Source organism: Myotis nattereri (genome assembly GCF_964212035.1).
Source record: "Myotis nattereri genome assembly, chromosome: 16".
NCBI lineage: Eukaryota > Metazoa > Chordata > Mammalia > Chiroptera > Vespertilionidae > Myotis > Myotis nattereri.
In genome coordinates, this window is record NC_138091.1 from 33,505,979 (window position 1) to 33,527,998 (window position 22,020).

At 42.5% G+C, this 22,020-nt stretch overlaps 1 protein-coding gene across 1 annotated transcript in view; it reads left to right on the plus strand.

Annotated features, from left to right (window-relative positions):
- Window positions 1-6,574: 6,574 nt before the first annotated feature.
- Window positions 6,575-22,020, plus strand: part of ACACA (acetyl-CoA carboxylase alpha) — a 220,053-nt gene continuing 204,607 nt past the window's right edge. Inside the window, 1 exon segment of the mRNA XM_081108776.1 lies at window positions 6,575-6,816. Coding sequence (XP_080964902.1) covers window positions 6,590-6,816 — 227 coding nt within the window. The 5' untranslated portion in view covers window positions 6,575-6,589.

Sequence of the window (22,020 nt, forward strand, 5' to 3'; positions counted from 1 at the left end):
TTAACTAGTTTTTTGTTTGTTTCAATAAGTGTACAATTTAGTGATTATTCACTACTTTACTTGAATCTAATGGCTTATGTGAAGATGCTATTAGATAGGAAACTGACAAATAGTATTATAAGGACATTGCACTTAACACAAGGAATATGAATCTGATTGATAGAGCATAGGTTCTTATGAGTTCAGCCACTCTTAGTATGTGTGCTCTAATGATACAGTACTCTTACCAATTTTTTTATTTATTCAAGCTACCATAAAGCCATCTAGTCTCTGAATGTTTAAGCAAGTGAAAAGTGGCTTCAACAACAACGTTAAGTGCCTTACCCAGAGGTTGTTGGCCCCAACCGGTTTGGCCTTCCAATGATGTTATTTGGGACTTAGGTTCATTTCATTGTTTCAGCATGCCATATTCACCCTCCTTTATATAAAGAACCACAGTAATGTTTACCATCACATGACAATAGGAATTGAAGTTGTTTGGCAGTACTAGTGATCCCAGAGAGAATAAGCTTGTATAAATGATTTTCATTTTCAAAATAACACAAATGAATTTATGGAGTTAAGTTTGAAAAGCAGGCTCAGTTTTGGAGACTCTTTTTCTGGAAATATAAGGTTTTATTTATGTGTATTTGGCTATCTCCAATGATAGAAATAGAGAGTACGCTCATTAATGAAGTTCCTAAAAATTTGTAGAAAGCTTTCAAATCTGTCCTTAGTCATAGAAGTTGGCACACACGTATATGTATGTATGTATTTACACACATGCCAAATTGGGGGGATAGTAGGTTGATAGGAGCTTGATGAGTTTTCAAGTTTAATAAGAATAATATCAGTAGATTAGCACCAGGAGGATAAATAGCTGGTTTGTGTTTTGTGTGTCAACATTTAGTGGTATTCCTGGCCCTGACAAGGCAAGCTATTTAATTTCCCTTTGATTCCATCTTATAAAATCCAAAAATTTAGTAGAACTTCTAGTATTAGAGTGTACCTTCAGAATTTTATAGTCCAGTTTTCCACGTAATATGAGAATATTTTATCTGATACTCCTATTGAAAATTCCAGCTATAGGCAATCCATCATCTCGGGCAACTAATTTTTGAGTTTGTCATTATTTTAACTCAAAACTGTCTCTTTAAAATAACACAAGCTATTGTAACTCCAAGAGGACTAGGAATTGCTTTAACCTGTAAATGTCTCCTCTACATCTCTGCCAGGTAACATAAAGTACAATCCAGAGAACTGGGGGCAACAACAACAAAAAAGCAATGTGTTTTCAAAGAAAATTTTTTTATCTTGAGACTGTTTAGAAGGTAGCTGACACATCTAAATCATGGCTTCAGCTTTTTCTAAATACTGTTGTTCTATGAAGATTATAAGGGAAAATTGATTCATAATCCCAAAGCTTTTCGAATTCACAAAATGGCTTTTTACCTGGAAGCCTCTAATGTTTCTAGGTAATATTTGAAATAAACCCGTTGTTCATGCCTCCTAGTTTTGTAACTCAAATGTTAACTGGAATTCTTATGAAACGGCCTGCAGAAGCCTAGTTTTTACACAGCATTGTAAGGTGCTATTGGTGGTAGATCTAAAATGATTGGAAGAGATAACTTTTTCCAGCTTCATTAAGGAGATAACAGAGTCAATTACATATATTAAATAAGGGAATGACATGCTCATGGTCTACTTAAATGCACAGGCAGATAGGAGATAAAGGATCAGAGTGGCATGGAGTTAGGTAAAACTTTTTTTTTATATATAAACCTATTTTTATTGATTTCAGAGAGGAAAGAAGAGGGAGGGAGAGATAGAAACATCAAAGATGAGGGAGAATCATCGATCAGCTGCCTCCTGCACAACCCCTGCTGGGGATAGAGTCCAAAACTTGGGCATGTACCCTGACCTGGAGTTGAACCATGATCTACTGGTTCGTGGCTCGAGGCTCAACCACTGAGCTTTACTGGGTGGGCTGGGTAAAACTTTCTGTTAACGTATTTAAGATCTTCAGTTGGTAATACATAAGTGATACATGCACATAGTTCAAAATTTTAAACATAAGAGAGAGAAAACAAATGTAATAAAAGCATATATAGTGACATTCTCCATCCTAATTTTGTCTTGCAGCCATCTAGTACCCTTCACCAGAGACAAGCAGTGTTATTAATATCATTATAATTTCTTAATAGTAATGATCAGATATATTTATTTAAATGTATTTATTTTTAAATAGAGGTTTTATTCATATTCAAACAAATGCTCCCCACTCTGCTAATTTTTTAAATACAAATTATGCATACTTTACATACTGTTCTTCACCTTTGGTTTCTTCACTTAATGTAATTATTTTCAACTGGTGTGCCACAAGCATTTTTAAAACATGTAATAACTGACTGTTTAGTCAGGGACACTGACCTCTTTTCCCTTACATTATCAAATAAAAAAATGACAACAGCCAACACAGTGGCCGTCTAGTGTGAATGAATCAAAATTATACAGTGGGGCCTTGACTTACGAGTTTAATTCGTTCTGAGACCGAGCTCGTTAAGGAGCTCGTTAACTCAAATTACTCTATCAACTCAATGCAAAAAATCGGCGGAGAGACAGCTGTTATCTCAAAAAACTCGTTAGTCGGGACACTCATAAGTCAAGGCCCCACTGTACCTAGCTCAAACTACATAATGGGGTAAATCTTAATTCCCCAATTAACATACCTACACTATCCCCAGTCTTGTCACTTGTCATTCAGGGTCTTCTCTTAGAAGCTCTGGATTTCCCTATCTGTGTAATAGGTTCTTTCCTTATGTTTTCTTCACCCCAAACCAGTGGAACTGTGTCTGTCAACTGTGACACTTAATATTCAGATCTCTGGGCCTCCAGCAGCAATTCTGATTCTCAGTTGATCTGGGGTGGAGTTTAGACATACTATATGTTTTTTAAAAGCTCAACAGGTGATTGTTATAAATAGTCAAATTTGAGAATTTCTACCTTGGGTACAGTTAAATTGTTGGGCCTAGAAGGAAACCCAGGATTTGGGAAGTAACTAGAGATTCTTTGGTCTCTTAGAGTTTAGGGACTTAATGTAATAGGAGATCTGTCCTCTCCTTTACTTTATGGGTGGGTATAGCCATTTTATTGATTTGAGAGGGAGAAACATCAATTGGTTGCCTCCCATACACACCTTAACCATGGATTGCACTAGCAATCTAGGTGTATGTCCTTACTGGATATTGAACCAGCATGGGACAACGCTCCAACCAAGTGAGCCACACTGACCAAGGCGGGTGTAACCATTTGGAAACATAATCATTGTCTGACTGGGTTGTACCAAATCTAGTGGTTTTCTTTCTTTTTTCTTTTTTTTATGAAATATTGGAAATCATAGGGTTGGAATGTGTTCATCTAAGTATACATGGAAGAGGAATATTGTGAAATTATAATATTGGATTATTGTTTAATACTTTCATGAATAAAAAGTCTTTGAGCATATAATGTTTTTGATTCACAGATTTGAACAAATAGTAAACAACTAAACTTTATGCTTCAAGTTCAATAATAGACTTGACCAGAAAATCATACTTTGAGTATTATTACTTTATATTATGCTGAGCAAAACAGTTATTAATAATTTGAAATTCTTTTAAAAAATACTTCAAATATCTCTTCGTTTCTTTTTTTTTTTAGTTCTTTTTGGAAGTGGATATCTGCTCAGACAGTAAGAATTATAAGAGGTCAGTTATAAATAATGCTCCTTGTTTTCAATGTGATAAAAATTTTATGTTCGTGTGCTAAAATATTAACCCGTAAGCTTTTATGTTGAAAGTTGCCTTCCACAAAAGAATATATGCAAGTTTAGGGGGGATAACTTGAGTGAACAAGTCTGACAGTGCTAGTATTCCATCACCTTTTCTCTTTCACTCAGGACTAGAGTCAATGGAAGTGGGACGAGCTGTAGAGTAGCTTCTAGAGCAGGGGTGGGCAAACTTTTTGACTCGAGGGCCACAATGGGTTCTTAAACTGGACCGGAGGGCCGGAACAAAAGCATGGATGGAGTGTTTATGTGAACTAATATAAATTCAAAGTAAACATCATTACATAAAAGGGTATGGTCTTTTTTTTTTTTTAGTTTTATTCATTTCAAACGGGCCGGATCCGGCCCGCGGGCTGTAGTTTGCCCACGGCTGTTCTGGAGTGTCTGGACAGCTACTCAGTGATTTTCCATACATGACCTCTCTTCTGATGGTTTGTAGGCTTGTGCCTGGGCATACCATTCAAGTAGAGTTGCTGGTTGGTGGACAGATCTTTAGCTGTTGACACTGGGCTGCTTCCAATCGTTGCAACCCTTTAGGGAAGGCTACCTTCCTGTTCTTAGCTAGGAAAGAAAAAATTTGAAGTTGACTTTTTTAGAGCCTTTCATTTATTAGTCAATCCCATTTTTTCCACGGAATCAGAGAAATGTTTCTTACTAATTTTATTTTTTAGTCTAGTCACCTAATTTTGGTCAGGCTATAATGTAGAATCTGTCCCTGAATACCTTACTTACTTCTCTTGTGAAGAAGGCAGCCATTATTTTCTGTTAGCTGAAATGGAGGTTTTTAAAAAATTTATTATTCTTAAGCTTGATTATGAACTGCTCTAAAATGTGTAAGAAGTAGCCTTTTTGCTGCTGTACTTTCTGATGTTTGGAGTGGTCATCTGTTAGAACTTCTTCCTCCCTTTCTCCTTCTCTCTCCCTAATTCCCTTTTTAAATGATTTGGTTTTCTTTTAATATTCTGAAAGTGAACTCTTTATAAAATTTGGAGACATTAGACAAAATTTTTTTTTTTATAATATATTTTATTGATTTTTTACAGAGAGGAAGGGAGAGGGATAGAGAGTTAGAAACATCGATAAGAGAGAAACATCGACCAGCTGCCTCCTGCACACTCCCCACTGGGGATGTGCCCGCAACCAAGGTACATGCCCTTGACCGGAATCGAACCCGGGACCCTTCAGTCCGCAGGCCGACGCTCTATCCACTGAGCCAAACCGGTGCTGGCAAGACAAAAATTTTTTAAGGAAACCTAATACTCGAAGGGAGAAATGTATAGAAATTTTAGATGTCAAGTTTGCATACTTTTATATTTGATTCTAGTTTTAAATATAAAAGTTAGCTTAAATAAATAATCTCCAACTCACTTTTAGGAACTGTCTGCAGGTATTTTTTAGCATTCCTGACAATTTATTATTACTGCTTTATTCTTCTAGCACAGTGGTTCTCAAATTTTAGGACTTGGTAAAATATTGATTATTTGGCCCCAACCTGTAGGTTCTGACATAGTTTGTCTGTGGTAGGGCCCAAGAATTTGTACTCTTAACGGATTCCCAGGTAATACTGCTCCTGGACTAGAAACCACACTTTGAGAACCACTATTCTAGCGTTACAGATACATTTTCTCTTTATAAATGAACAAGCTCCGATTCACAAATTGTACAAAAATAATGGTGCATATGTAATTTTAACATGTGTAGTGTGTCCATGTATATGTACAGATATATACATGTATATCTATTCACTATGTAGTATGTATATTTATACATAAATGTTTTATGTATATATTTATACATAAATGCACTTATATATAAAATTTATAGTCTCTTACATAGTGTAGTGTTTGGAACCAGGTGGTAGGTGTATAGTTTACTGTAAACACCAAGGGTTTTTGTTGTTGTTGTTTAAAATGTTTTTTTTTTTTTATATTTTATTGATTTTTTTACAGAGAGGAAGGGAGAGAGATAGAGAGTTAGAAACATCGATGGGAGAGAAACATCGATCAGCCGCCTCCTGCACATCTCCCACTGGGGATGTGCCCGCAACCCAGGCACATGCCCTTGACCGGAATCGAACCTGGGACCCCTTAGTCCGCAGGCCGACGCTCTATCCACTGAGCCAAACTGGTTTCGGCTTAAAATGTTTTTTTATTTTTTGTTTTACAGAGAGGGGAAGGGAGGGGGGCGGGGAGAGAGAAACATCTATCGGCTGCCCCGACATGTGCCCTACTGGAGATCGAGCCTGCAACCCTGGCATGTGCCCTGACTGGGAATCGAACTGTCGACCTCTCGGTGCTTGGGGCAATGCTCAACCAATTGAGTCACACCAGCCAGGGCTAAACACCAAGTTTTCAATGAACACCACTCTTCCAAAACCCTTACCACATTCTCCCCAATACTAATAACCAAAATTACAATATACAAACAAGGAGCTTTCACCTACTGGAAAGGTTTCTGATTATCTCTTGGACATCATCAAATTGATAAAGATATTGGGAGTGGCTTATATTTTTTTTGAAAATGATTTCTTGAGGAAATGGAAATTAGTTTTAATCTTTTAGGCAGAGTTACTATGATCTAGATTTTCTTCCCTTGTAGAAAACAAAGGCCCTGAAATAGAATAGCTAAGGAAACAAATTCTCAGACTCTGCCTTGCTTCCAAGTTCAAGCTGTGCCATACTAGGTATAACCTGTCGTTATCTTTATATATAGGTTATTATCTATAACCTGCTTTCCTCACTCTTCATTTTCTCCATAGCTCTGAGAGCTCATTTTGAAGAAATAATGGATGAGCCATCCTCCTTGGCCAAACCTCTGGAGCTGAACCAGCACTCCCGATTCATAATTGGTTCTGTGTCTGAAGATAACTCGGAGGATGAGATCAGCAGTCTGGTGAAGCTGGATCTACTGGAGGAGAAGGAGGGCTCTCTGTCACCCACTTCTGTCAGCTCGGATACACTCTCTGATATGGGCATCTCTAGCCTACAGGATGGCTTGGCCTTACATGTAAGGTAAGAGAGAGAAGTTTAATGTTTTATCCATTTAATATGTCCTGCTTTCACTGAGTTTGTTCTGAAAAGAGTAAGAATAATTTTATCCAAGATTGCTTCTTCTTTTCCTATGTCACCGGTCTTAAAGCTTTGATGAGTAAGTAAGTGGAAACTGATGTACTTTGTCTGGAGTATAGTTTTTGAAAGTATCTTTTCCTAAACATTACTCTCAACTTTTTCTGGTTCTTTCTACATACTAGATCTTTTACTGAGACCTAGAGAATGAGAGTTATGTTGAGGAATTTCATTCTCTGTATTACTTTGACTACCATTGTTGTAACTATCTTGGTGATTGACAGGTCTTTTGCAAGGGTGGGCAAATTTGTAGTAATATCTCTTTGAACTACTTCATCATAGCAGGAAGTTATATTCTATTTCTGACCGGGCCAGTACTCAATAAAGAGCTGTAGAAGGAATAAGGGATTGTTATAGAGCTCTTCTTTTTCTCTAGAAATGCAGTTCCCTATATGTAATTGAGAATATCAGTAAATAGTAACCCTGGATTGTTCTTATTTGTTGATGTTTGATTGTACAACTAGTGTGTGATATACTCACCTTTGGTCATTTGCTTTGCATTTCTTGGATTAAAAGTTATGGATTAGTGGTTCTTGGTTTTCACTGTACATCAGAATCATTTGGGGAGCCTTAAGAAATGAACCCCATCACCACCGATTCTGATTCACTTGATATTGGCTTGGAGCTGGGGCAATTTCTTTTAAAGCTCTCCAGATAATTCTAATATGCAGCCAGGATTTATATTATAGGTCTAGCCTAGATAAACATAAGTTAGGGTAGGTATTGCTGCTGTTATTATCTTGATACTTCTATCATTAATGGATTATAAAGTAATTCAACTCCTTTTTTATATACTCAAGATACACACTCTGTACTTCAAAGATTCCTAGAACTATAATGAACCAGAGATAATTTAGTCTAATTCCTTTACTTAAATAGATGAGAAAACAGGCCAAAAGAGGGAAAATACCTCGCTTAAGGGGTCAGGTCTTTGTTTTTATGTAAACATCTTAAATATGTTTTTATTGATTTTTAGGGAGAGAGGAAGGGAGAGGGATAGAGAGATAGAAACATCAATGATGAAAGATTGGCTGTCGCCTGCATGCCCCCTACTGGGGATCGAGCCTGCAACCCGGACATGTACCCTGACTGGGGGGAGATCTGGTGACCTTCTGGTTCATGGGTCCATGCTCAACCACTGAACCACATCACCAGTTGGGCTAATACTGGTGATGGTATCTTTCCCCTCAAGATCATCTGTAAATGTGTTGGGGTTGTGCCTGGTGGGACTACTTGCTTTTAGAGGACAGAGGACCAATGATTTAAAACCTTCTACAATGGATAATCACACACCATCAAAAATTGTTCTCATAATGTCACAGTGTCCTGTTGAGAAAGATTGGGTTAAATTTAAATCCTAGCCCTGGTTGGCATTTCTCAGTGGTTAGCAGTGGTTCTCAACCTTCCTAATGCTGCGACCCTTTAACACAGTTCGTCATGTTGTGGTGACCCCCAACCATAAAATTATTTTTGTTGCTACTTCATAACTGTAATTTTGCTACTGTTATGAATCATAATGTAAATATCTGATATGCAGGATGTATTTTCATTGTTACAAATTGAACATAATTAAAGCATAGTGATTAATCACAAAACTATATGTAATTATATATGTGTTTTCTGATGGTCTTAGGCGACCCCTGTGAAAGGGTAGTTCTACCCCCAAAGGGGTCTTGACCCACAGGTTGAGAACCGCTGGGTTAGAGCATTGTCCCACTCATCAGAGGGTCTCAGGTTTGATTCCTAGTCAAGTGCATGTACCTGGGTTGCAGGTTCAATCCCTGGGCCCAGTTGGGGCTGTGTGAGAGGCAACAAATCGATATGTCTCTCTCACATCGATGTGTTTTTTTCTCTCTCTTCCCTCTGCCCCTGCCTTCTACTCTCTAAAAATCAGTGGAACCCTAGCTGGTTTGGCTCAGTGGATAGAGCGTCGGCCTGTGAACTGAACGGTCCCTGGTTCGATTCCGGTCAGGGCACATACCTGGGTTGCAGGCTCGATCTCCATTGGGGGACGTGCAGGAGGCAGCCCATCAGTGGTTCTCTCTCATCATTGATGTTCCCTTCTTCTCTAAAATCAATTAAAATATATTTTAAAAAATCAGTGGAAAAAATATCCTTGGATGAGGAGTAACAAACCAAAAATTTAAATTCTTGAAGCTATACAGCACCTTAAGAATTTTTGTCTAATATGAGACTATGTGAAACAGAATATCCTTTGTTGGATTTGGAAATTGTGAGTTTGGGAATGGTTAGATAGATACCATTATAGGAAATTCAGCTGATGATATTACAAGGCAGTTTATAGTTGCCAAGTCATTCCCAAAGTTGATGGTTCTTATTGCAAAGACTGTGTGATCAGTGGTATGTGTGCCTGAGAATTTGTTTGCATGCCCTACTATTGCAAAACTCATTCCCATAGCTCGTGGAGGAGCTATGGATTGAAGTGTGATCAGCATCCTGTGTAGGAGATAGTGCCACTTCCCACTCACTCTCAGCTAGCTAATGTTCCAGTATGAAACAAAGTTATTTTTTAAATCATTTGTGAATATGGTGTCCTTGGGGTAATTTAAATTCAGTCAAATTTATTTGATATTAGCAAGAACTCTGTTCTGACATCTGCCACCAATTAGCTATGCCACCATACCAATTCATGGTACCTCTTTGGACTGATTTTCCTCATCTATGAAAATGAGGATATGGGTTCAGGTACTTGTTTTCATTCTTTGAACCCAAAGTTAACTAGAGACTGGTTCAGCTTTCTGAGTGAATAGCCTAATCCTTCACAGATGATATTGAAGAAAGGGACAGGTACATTCCTAAGAGATGGTAACTGGAGGTAACCTGAAACTAAGTGAAGTGATTGCCATTGTATAGAATAAGAGTGGGCCTCTCAAGTTTAGGGTTTGGTTTTAGGTGAGAAATGAGAAGTCTATGAGAATGATGGATAGGTGGGAATATCTTTCCCATCTTTTCCAGAGATTGTGATGACTTGCATCACATATTTTCTAGAGTACCCATGAAAGACTGGATGAATCACTTTCTAAGCTTTATGACCCAAACATGAGAAAACTATAGGCCCGATGCATGGATTCGTGCACATTGAAAGGAAATTAATTACAAGAAATATTTTAATATCGCTGTTCGCCCTTTCTCTATAATAGAAGTGTCAACCAAATTCACGATTGACAATGACAGATCGAAACACATGCGTGCGATTGGCTCCAGCGAGAGCTTTATATGTATCACACGTGTGAGTCAACTTAGCCTTTTATATATAGAGAATAAACTTGCTTAATTAGACCTGCTTTCTGATTTAGCTAAACCTTTTCCAGCCCAGTGAAGCACCCCAACTTCTCTTTCAGGTAATTGTCAGCAACACAACAGTAAATATCAACACGAAGCAGATTATTATTATAGATCACACAGGGAGAACAAAGGGTAAAATATTTAACTGCAGCAGTCTTTAACTTTATTCTGTGCAGTGAGAAAACGTGAAGTCATTTTCAAGTTCCACCATTTCTTAGTTATTTTCAGTTGGGTCAAGTTTCTAAACTTTCTAAATCTCCATTTTCCAGCTAATGAAAAGAAAATAGGATTCTGACTTCTGTGAGGATCAAATGAGATGAGGCACATGAAAATGCTTCACAAATATTTGATTAAAATGTTTCCATCTGGCTATAAAGCAAGTCGTGTTCCTGGGCTGAGGAAACTGCAAGGAGGCTAGTCGCTATGAAGAGGAAGCTGGGTGTTGCTATGTGATGTCATTACCTGGCACCCATAGTGACCATTTCCAAGCTGGGCTGGGTTGTGGGCCACATTTTGTGCCATGGGGTCTTGGCAGCATTGGCTACGATTTGGTGGGGTGTCACTCTGGGGTGGTGGCAGGGCCTGTGTCCCACTTGGGGAAGTTGAATGTTGGTTTGTTGCCGCCAGGTCTGTGGTGTTGGCTAGTGTGCGTCATGGCAGCTCCTGCATTGAGCGTCTTCCCTCTGGTGGTCAATGTGTGTCATAGCTACCGGTCAGAGGAATACTTAGCCTTTTATATCTAGACTAGGGGCCCAAAATTCGTGCACTGGGGGGGGGGGGGGGGCGTGTCTCTCAGCTCAGCCTGCCCCCTCTCACATACTGGGAGCCCTCAGGGGATGTCCTAGTGACGGCTTAGGCCCGCTCCCTGCTCCCCTTGGGTATAGGGCCTAAGCCGCAGTCTGGCCTCCCTTTGTGGGAGGTGACTGGGCTGATCAGGGGAAGGCACCAGCCCCATCACTCCGCTGCTGCAGCCACTGCCATCACCGCAGCCAGCAAGGTTTTTTCATCAACACGGACTCCAGTCCCTTCGCCATGAAAAAATTACAACTTTCTTTAGGCATTTTCAAGATGTGTCTTCCATATAATAATAATTTCTTTATTATTATTATTTTTTTTATCCTCACCTGAGGATATGTTTCCATTGATTTTTAGAGAATGTGGAAGAGAAAGGGAAAGACAGAAAGAAACATCAGAGTGAGAGGAACACTGATTGGTTGCCTCCTGCATGAGCCCTGACCTGGGCCCCGGCCAGGGAGGAGCGCAACCTAGGTACATGCCCTTGGTCAGAATTGAACCCAGACCCTGCCATCGGCATGTCAAGGCATTATCCACTGAGCCAAACCGGCTAGGGCAAGATATGACATTTCTTAGCCCTCCAGCAGCAGACCTTCGTTTTTTTCGCCAGGAGTGTGCTGAAAAACCCTAGATCACCTTTTTGGATTCTTATTACCCAAGTTACTAAGAATATTACTGGTGGCATACAGGGAGCTTAACCAGTGAGCGGTCAGAAAAGGTCGCCAGCTTGACTCCCCCTCCCGCCCCCCCCAGGCCTGACGCCTCTGGCCCAGGCTTCAGGCTTGGGCAGGGGACCCCCATCTCCCTCCCATCGGCTCTGTCCTCGCCCAGGCCCCGACGCCTTGGCCAGAGGTGTTGCCCCCAATCACCCTCCAGTCGCCAGATCAGCCTCTCGCCCAGGCCTGACGCCTCGGCCAGAGACATCAGGCCTGGGTAGGGGACACCCAGACCCTTCTGATTGCCGGCTCCTCCCCCTGCACAGGCCTGACGCCTCTGGCCCTGGCTTCAGGCCTGGGCAGGGGACTCCCATCTCCCCCCGATCATCGGCTCCGCCCGCACCCAGGCCTGACGCTTCGGCCAGAAGCATCGACCCCCATCACTCTCCGATCGCAGGATCGGCCCCTTGACCAGGCCTGACGCCTCAGCCAGAGGCATCAGGCCTGGGCAGCGACCCCCAGACCTCTCCGATTGCCAGCTCCGCCCCCCGCCCAGGCCTGATGCCTCTGGCCCAGGCTTCAAGCCTGGGCTGGGGACCCCCATATCCCCCTGATCACCAGCTCCGGCCCCCACCCAGGCCTGATGCCTCTGGCCCAGGTGTCAGGCCTGGGCAGGGGAACCCCAGACCCCTCCGATTGCCAGCTCCGCCCCCCGCCCAGGCCTGATGCCTCAGGCAGAGGCGTTGACCTCCATCACCCTCCTATCGCTGGATTGCGTCAGGCCTGGGCAGGGGACTCCCATCTCCCCCGATCACCGGCTTCTGGGGCTGGCCTGCGGCCCGGGATGGTGGCTCGCTGGCGGCAGTGCTGTCCCACCCTGCCTGCAATAGGCAAGTTAGCTGCCATCTTTGTTGGCGGTTAATTTGCATATCACACTGATTAGCCCATGGGAGGCATAGCGAAGGTATGGTCAATTACCATGTTTGTCTGTTATTAGATAGGACTAGAGGCTCGGTGCATGAAATTTTTAAAAAAAAATATATTTTATTGATATTTTTACAGAGAGGAAGGGAGAGGAATAGAGAGTTAGAAACATCGATGAGAGAGAAACATTGATCAGCTGCCTCCTGCACACCCCCTACTGGGGATGTGCCTGCAACCAAGGTACATGCCCTTGACTGGAATCGAACCTGGGACCCTTTAGTCTGCATGCCAACGTTTTTTCCACTGAGCAAAACCAGTTAGGGCATGGTGCATGAAATTTGTGCTTGGGGGAGGGGGTCCCCTCAGCCCAGCCAGCACCCTCTCCAATCTGCAACCCTTCAGGGGATGTCCGACTCCCAGTTTAAGCCTGATCCCTGAGATTGGGCCTAAACTGGGAGTCAGACATCCCTCTCACAATCCAAGACCTATGGCTCCTAACTGCTCACCTGCCCGCTTGCCTGATTGCCCCTAACTGTCCCCGCTGCCAGCCTGATCACCTTAACTGCCTCTGCCTGCCAGCCTGGTCTCCCTCATCTGCCCCCCCCGCCACCCCCCCCCCCACTTCCCCTGCGACGTGGTCACTCCACGCAGCCTGCTGTTCAGTCGTTTGGTCATCCCTCACTAACCCCCCTGCCGGCCTGGTCACCCCACGCAACCTGCTGTTGAGTCATCCGTCCGGTTGTTTCGGTCATGACGGCCCCTGGCTTTTTATATATTAGGATAATACCCAAGAAAGTTATAGGTTGGTGGGAATATACATTGTATATTCCTCATTGTAGACAACTATGTTTTCTTACTTGTAGATAAGATCAGCTAGGTTGATATATTTCTGAACCTCATTATTGATATTTAATTGAATATTTGAGAAGAAAGATCATTTAAGACTGAGTGTAGGCATCTTAATTTTGATAACTAATGTATGATTTGGTGGCATATAATAGAGCCATCTAGTTGTATGGATATTGACATTTGCTCCTTGTGGGATACCACTTGAGGCCAGATTGTTCTTCATTTTTACAATGCAGTCTAAATCTACATCAACCTACGCTATCTACGAAACAAAGATTGTAATCAGTTTTGTCAACAAGTATGCTGAATTCCTGGATGAGGTCCAGTTGGAATCACATTAGCCCCACAGTTGGATCTTTTACCTCTAGGGTATGTGATTTTTTAAAAACATTTTTTATCCCATAATTTATGTTATGGTATTTGAAACTCCATCTCAGTTTTCTCTTAAACTTCTTAAAATATATACTCAGAATATCAAGTGGCCAACATTTCATGCTTGGCAAGCATCTTAGGTTAATGACTTCATTGGAAAACAATCTGTAATTGCTGTTATTTGTGTATATATAAATCCAGCATATAATTTCTGTCTCTGGGTTTAAGACAAGTAGTTGCTACTTTGGAAGGAGAGCATGATTAAGTTCATTCAGAAAAGGCTCCTTGAAGGTGAGGTATAGTCCTATCTCCTTTCTGGTCCAGAAAGAAAAGTACTTTACTTTTTTTTTTTTGTTCGTTTGTTTTTTTTATTTTTTATTTTTTTTTCCAGTACTTTACTTTTTTATGTTTCCTAAAATTCATGGTCAATAAAAAAAATCATATAGAATTGTATTATAGACCATCATCCATAGGAAATAATGGTGATGAGATTAGATTCTGAGAGAATCTAGGAGTAGCTTTCAGTGCCTGCTGCCATTGGGTCAAGAGGGAAGTTAAGGGGACAAGAGTAGTGACATGATTTGATTAAAAGCTATAAAGGACAGAGCTTTTTAGTTGTTTGTTCCTTTTTTTAAAAATATATTTTATTTTTTACAGAGAGGAAGGGAGAGGGATAGAGAGTTAGAGACATCGATGAGAGAGAAACATTGATCAGCTGCCTCCTGCACACCCCCTACTGGGGATGTGCCAGCAACCAAGGTACATGCCCTTGAGCGGAATCGAACCTGGGACCTTTCAGTCCGCAGGCTGATGCTCTATCCACTGAGCCAAACTGGTCAGGGCGAGCTTTTTAGTTTTAACTGTATATATGTTTGTGTTTGACCTGGAAAGAAATAAGGATTTTCTTATCTTTTTGGTTTCTCACTTTAAACTCCTGAGTTTGAAGCAATTTCATTTAAATCTACTGATGGAGGTAAAATTAAATAAGAGCAGCAAAAGCTTTTGGGAAAGTAAAATGTGCCATACTAGTGTAATGTGATATTATTCATTATGGAGGAGTCCTTTTTGTGAGATAAAAATTGTTAACTGGAAAAATCTCTTTAAGTCTTTTGCAAATTAGAGATTAAAACTTGGAAATTTAGATTTGAAAAACTTGATTACAGCAAACATATTGTCAGTATTATAATTCAGATGTCAACATAAGAAATGTCCAGACATTTTTATGAGAGAACTTTTATGAATTTATTTGGTCTAAAACTGATAACAATTGCCAGGAAGCAAGATCTGAAATGGTCTAATGAATGACAGTTTCACCATTTAAAAAAATTTATTTGAAATTAAGGAGGGAAGTAAGGAAGACTCCATGAAAAGAATGGGAGGAAGCAATGTGTGTTGAATTAAAGGATCCTTAACAAGAATATGTATTTTCTTGAGGGTGATTATGTTTATTTCAAAGGTGTATGAACCTAGATGCACAGAAACAGTGGACAGGGCTTGCTTAAGGGAAAAATAAACCTTTTATTAAAAAAGTTATATGCCTGGGGCATGACTACACACCATGACCTTGCCCAGTTAGGAGTTTATGATCAGATTACCCAGAGAGGTCACTTTCTGTAAAACCCGTTCTTTATCCACAAGAATAACCATTATTGGGAGGGCGGGAAATTTCATTTTCCCATCCTATCTTTTGGCTCATCACTTTCAAGCTTTAACATGGGAAATATATATATATATATATATATGGCTAATATGCAAAATGTCCCCTCGGGAGTTCGATTGGGATACCAGGAGTTCGATCGCTTGCTATGATGTGCGCTGACCACCAGGGGGTTGTGTGGAACCAAGGAAGACCCTGGCCAGCAGCCAGAAGGCCCTGATTGGCTCTGATTGCTGACCAGGCCTAGGGACCCTCCCCATGCATGAATTTCATGCATCGGGCCTCTAGTTAATAATAGAACGGACTCTAGTTTTGAGATTATATTTTGACTTTGCTTGTTGGTTGGCCTGTGAGAGTGTTCTTATGTTTTGACTTTCTTAGCATTCTCATTTAGCCTCCCTGAGCTTTTGTTCCCCAAACTTTTTACTCTAAATGCTCCTTCCTTGATATTCTGAGGTTCCCAGTTGCCATAGTGTCTCAGAAGTGAGTAAACAGAGAAGGTCATTATGAGATCTGCAACTTGTTACTCTTGCTAAGAGCAATAGTTTCTTCTACCTCCTACCCACTCCTTTCCATTCATGAAACAGGAGCTTTCTGTGTATGTAGTATAGTCTGCAGAGTTGATTCTGTAATCCTACCTACTTTTCTAAATGAAATTATGAATGTTGTAAACAGGGCTCAGGACAGTTGCTTGACAGTGTTTATTTTATGTAATGCTGTGTTTCCTGCTCTTTTTCTTCTTTCTATTAACATATATTTACAAGTGGTTTGCTACTTAAGTTTTTAAAAATTATTAGATATATAGAAAAGTTAGAGATCCAAAAAGTATAAAGAAAGAAATAAAACAGTCCAGAATACAATCATTCTGTGATAATTGCTGTTAATATTTGATGTTTCCTTTCAGTGTTTTTTACCCATTAAGGATAAATTTCATTAAAGAATACATACATAGAAGATATTATAATGAATATACATATCTGTTTCCTGCTTTTTTTACATAATAATATTTTCCTATGCTATTAAAGTCTTTTATAAACTTAATTTTTTAATTTAACTTTTTATTTTGAAATAATTTTACATTTAGAAGAATTGGCAAAGACAGCACAGAGTGCCTATGTATCCTTCACTCAGCTTTTCCTAATTTTGCATTTTGCCTAATCACAGTTCATTTATCTAGAGTTGTCAGATTTAGCAAATAAAAATATAGGATTCCCAGTTAATTTTGAATTTCAGATAAACTGTGAATGATTTTTTAGTATAAAAAATTAAATACTGCAAATACTGCATGAGACATATTCATGAAAAAGAGTACTGGTTATTTGTCTGAAATTCAAGTTTAAATGGGCATCCTAGCCTGGCTGTGGCTTATTGGTTGAGCGTCAACTTATGAACCAGGAGGTCAAGGTTCAATTCTGGGTCAGGGCGGGTTCCTGGGTTGTGGGCTCTATCCCCAGTAGAAGGCGTGTGGGAGGCAGCTGATCAATGATTCTCTCTCATCATTGCTGTTTCTATCTCTCCCTCTCCCTTTCTCTCTCTAAAATCAATAAAAATATATTTAAAAATAAAATAAAGTCATTGATTATTTAAAATTTATTTTTTAAATGGGCATCCTATAATTTCTCTGGTAACCCTATATTTATTAAAGCTAAGTAATTAACATTGGCACATTACATTTATTTATTATTTAGATTGATTTTAGAGAAAGGAAGGGGCGGAGAGAGAGAAATCGATTGATTGCCTTCCATATGTGCCCCAACTGGGGATTGAACCTGTCACCTTTTGGTGTATGGGATGATGCTCCAACCAATTGAGCCATACTGGTACAGTACTTTTAAGTAAACTACAGACTTTATTTTGTTTTCAACTCTATCTCCAACCTTCCTAGTAGAGATACACTGTATATTTCTAATTTCTGAGTTTTTCCAGAGTGCTAAAGTAGAGTTATGCTTGTTTCTAAGTGGCTTTTCCTACGATTGGCTCTTTGGTTTCAGAGGCAGTTAATTCTTGACCAGCCACTCTCTTTTTTCCAATAATTTTTTGACATCTCTAATCTGTTGGGTCTGTATTTCCATTCTCTCTGTTCTTATGCTTTTATGCCTCTTATTATTTTACTAGTGGCCTGGTGCACTGCCCAAGCCAACGTCTATTTATTTATTTATTTATATTTTAAAAAATATATTTTATTGATTTTTTTTTAAATATATTTTATTGCTTTTTTACAGAGAGGAAGGGAGAGAGACAGAGAGTTAGAAACATCGATGAGAGAGAAACATCGATCAGCCGCCTCCTGCACACCCCCTACTGGGGATGTGCCCGCAACCCAGGTACATGCCCTTGACCGGAATCGAACCTGGGACCTTTCAGTCTGCAGGCCGACGCTCTATCCACTGAGCCAAACCGGTTTCGGCAGAAATATATTTTATTGATTTTTAAAAAATATATATTTTATTGATTTTTTACAGAGAGGAAGGGAGAGGGATAGAGAGTTAGAAACATCGATGAGAGAGAAGCATCGATCAGCTGCCTCCTGCACATCCCCTACTGGGGATGTGCTTGCAACCAAGGTACATGCCCTTGACTGGAATTGACCCCGGGACTCTTCAGTCCCCAGGCAGACGCTCTATCCAGTGAGCCTAACCGGCGAGGGCTATTTTATTGATTTTTTACAGAGAGAAAGGAAGAGGGATAGAGAGTTAGAAACATTGATGAGAGTGAAACATCAATTCAGCTGTCTCCTGCACACACCCTACTGGGGATGTGCCCACTACCAAGGTATATGCCCTTGACCGGAATCGAACCTGGAACCCTTCAGTCTGCAGGCCAACAACGCTCTATCCACTGAGGCAAACCAGTTAAGGCCCAATGTTTATTTTTAAATTGCCAGTGCGCGTCATATGTACTGGCCGGTTGATCGGTCGGATGGTTGGACGGGTGTATGGTTGGTCACTTAGTCTTTTATATATATACTAGGGGCCCGGTGCACGAAATTCGTGCACTGGGTGTGTGTGTGGGGGAGTGTCTCTCAGCCCAGCCTGCCCCCTCTCACATACTGGGAGCCCTCAGGCGTTGACCCCCATCACCCTCCAATCGCAGGATCGGCCCCTTGCCCAGGCCTGACGCCTCTGACAGAGGTGTCAGGCCTGGGCAGGGGACCCCCAGATCCCTCTGATTGCTGGCTCTGCCCCTTGCCCAGGCCTGATGCCTCAGCCAGAGGCGTAGACCCCCATCACCCTCCGATCACCAATCACCGGATTGGCCCCTTGACCAGGCCTGAGGCCTCCGGCAGAGGTGTCAGGCCTGGGCAGGGGATCCCCAGCTCCCCGCAGTTGCAGGCTCCCCCCTGCCCAGGCCTAATGCCTCTGGCCAAGGCGTTAGGCCTGGGCAGGGGACTCCCAGCACCCCGCGATCTCCCGCTCTGCCCCTGCCCAGGCCTAACGCCTCTGGCCGAGGCGTTAGGCCTGGGCAGGGGACCTCCAGCTCCCCGCGGTTGCAGGCTCTGCCCCTGCCCAGGCCTAACGCCTCTGGCCAAGGCGTTAGGCCTGGGCAGGGGACCCCCAGCTCCCTGCGGTTGCAGGCTCCGCCCCTGCCCAGGCATAACGCCTCTGGCCGAGGCGTCCGGCCCGGGCAGCAGGGACCCGCAGCGGCAGCAGCGCCGCGATCTCCCGCTCTGCCCCTGCCCAGGCCTAACACCTCTGGCCGAAGCATTAGGCCTGGGCAGGGGACCCCCAGCTCCCGGGACTGCCAGCTTCGACGGTGCCCAGCTCCCATCGCTGGCTCCACCCCTACTTCCTGCTATCACTGGCCAGGGCGGCAAAGGCGCCTGATTCTCCGATCATGGCTGGGGGGCAGGGGCCCTGCCCCCCACCTCTTAGCTCCCCCCTGGGTTTCCGATCACTGTCAGTGGCAGGGGGCTTCTTCCTGCTTTCCCTTTTGCCTCCCTGCATTGTGCCTACATATTCAAATTAGCCGCCATCTTTGTTGGCAGTTAACTGCCATCTTAGTTGGCAGTTAATTTGCATATAGCCCTGATTAGCCAATGAAAAGGGTAGCGTCGTACGCCAATTACCATTTTTCTCTTTTATTAGTGTAGACTAGAGGCCTGTTGCACGAAAAGATTCATGCAATAGGCCTTCCCTTCCCCTGGCTGCCGGCACCGGTTTTCCTCCGGCACCCGGGACCCAGGCCTTTGCTCCAGCCAGAGCTGCCTTCAAGCCTTCGCTGCTCCGGCCGGAGCCGCCTTCAAGCCTTCGCTCCACCGCTTCACGCCTATGTATGCAAATTAACCGCCATCTTTGTTGGCGGTTAATTTTTATATCTTGCTGATTAGCCAATGGGAGGCATAGCGAAGGCACGGTCAATTACCATGTTTGTCTATTATTGGCTAGGACTAGAGGTCCAGTGCACGAATTTATGCACAGGTGGGGTCCCATGGGGTGGCCTGTGGAGATCGGGCCCCAGCTTGCACCCCTAGCCTTGCAGCCCCGCAGCCCCACCTAGCACCCCGCCTTGGCCTGGTGCCGCCCCCTCACCTGCTCCACTGTCCCGCCTTCGGGTCTATTGATCGGGGTAGGGTCCCCCCACCCAGCTCCCTCAGCACTTGGGAGCCAGGTAGCAGCCTCGCTCCTTGCCGCCACTGCTGGTCGCCATCTGCGGGGTGATCAGCAGAGCAGTCGGGCCCCTGCTCGCACCCGCTTTGGCCTGGCGTCACCCGCTCACCTGCTTTATCATCCCACCGCGATTCCACTCTCATTGGGGCCCATCGAGGCTGGCAGTGCCTCCACTGCCGCTCACTGCCAGCACCGCATTGCCTATGCCGGTCATGTTCTGCGCCGCCCCCTGGTGAGTAGTCAAATTCCTGGTGGAACGACTACCCAAGAAGACAATTTGCATATTAGGCTTTTATTATATAGGATAGATTGTGATTTTTTGTGTGATTTTGGTAGGGAACAGTAATAAACAAATGCTCAACCTGTCACTTTCAACTGGTAATCCTATTTACTTCTTAGTTACTGCTGTTAGGCTTCTTCATTTACAACTTCACTGAAACTAAACTTAGAAGACTCACTAGTGACCTCCTAATGGCAGCATTTGGCTTTTTACTCATTACTGAAACTATTCCCTGTGTTTTATGATATACTCTCATTATTCTCCCTTTGACCCTTCCCTTTCAGGTGCTTTTTATTTTGAAATAATTTTATACAGAAGAATTGGCAAAAATAGCACAAAGAGTTCCTTTGTATCCTTCACTCAGCTTCTCCTAATATTAACATTACTGAAAGAAATTAAAGAGCTAAAAACAGGGTGGGGCAAAAGTAGGTTTATAGTTGTGAATATGCGAAACAGTTTATTCTTGAATTATTCTTGATTAACTAGAGGCCCGGTGCACGAAATTCATTCATGGGGGGGGTGTCCCTCAGCCCAGCCTGCACCCTCTCAGATACGGGACACTTCGGAGGATGTCCGACTGCCGGTTTAGGACCGATCCTGGCAGTCGGACATCCCTCTCGCAATCCGGGACTGCTGGCTCCTAACTGCTCACCTGCCTGCCTGCCTGATTGCCCCTATCCCTTCTGCCTGCCTGCCTGTCTGATTGCCCCTAACCCTTCTGCCTGCCGGCCTGGTCGCCCCTAACTGCCCTCCCCTGCTGGCCTGGTTGCCCCTAACTGCCCTCTCCTGCCTGCCTGGTCGCCTCTAACTGCCCTCCTCTGCTGGCCTGGTCGCCCCTAACTGCCCTCCCCTGCTGGCCTGGTTGCCCCTAACTGCCCTCCCCTGCCGGCCTGGTTGCCCCTAACTGCCTCTGCCTTGGTCCCCGCCAACATGGCTTTGTCCGGAAGGACGTCCAGATGGATGTCTGGAAGATGTCTGGTCTAATTAGCATAGTACCCTTTTATTAGTATAGATTATTGTATAATTTTCTATATGAACAACTGCAAACCTACTTTTGTCCCACCCTGTAAATGGAGAGACAGTCTGTGTTCAGGGATTGTAAAACTCAATATTGTCAAGATGGCAATTTTCCCTAAATTCACAGTTCATTTCAAAATCAGCCGACTTTTTTCTTCTTTCTAGAATTTGATAAGCTGATCCTAAAATTTACATGGAAATCCAGGGAACCTAGAATAGACAAAATAATTTTAGAAAAGGAGAGCAAAGTTGGAAGAGTTATACTCCCTGATTGCAAAATCTACTATAAAGCCATAGCTATGAAGACTGTGTGGCATTGCTGCAGGATAGGCATATACATCAGTGGATCAGAATTTAGTGTCCACAACTAAACTTTTATCTATGTGGTCAGTTGATTTTCAAAAGAGGTATATCCTTGATTCAAGATTTCTCTGCTTGGAAAAGCCCCAGTATAAAACAGTCTTTCACAGTGTGTGCTGCAGTATAACTCAGTCTGCATTGCAATCAAGCCAGCCATTGCATCACTGTCTGCTGGATAAACTGCTACGTCATCCTTGGTGCTTGGCATGTTACAATGCTGGGATCAGTGTGGGCTTCTAGTTAGATTTTGTGCCAGGTGTGTGTCTA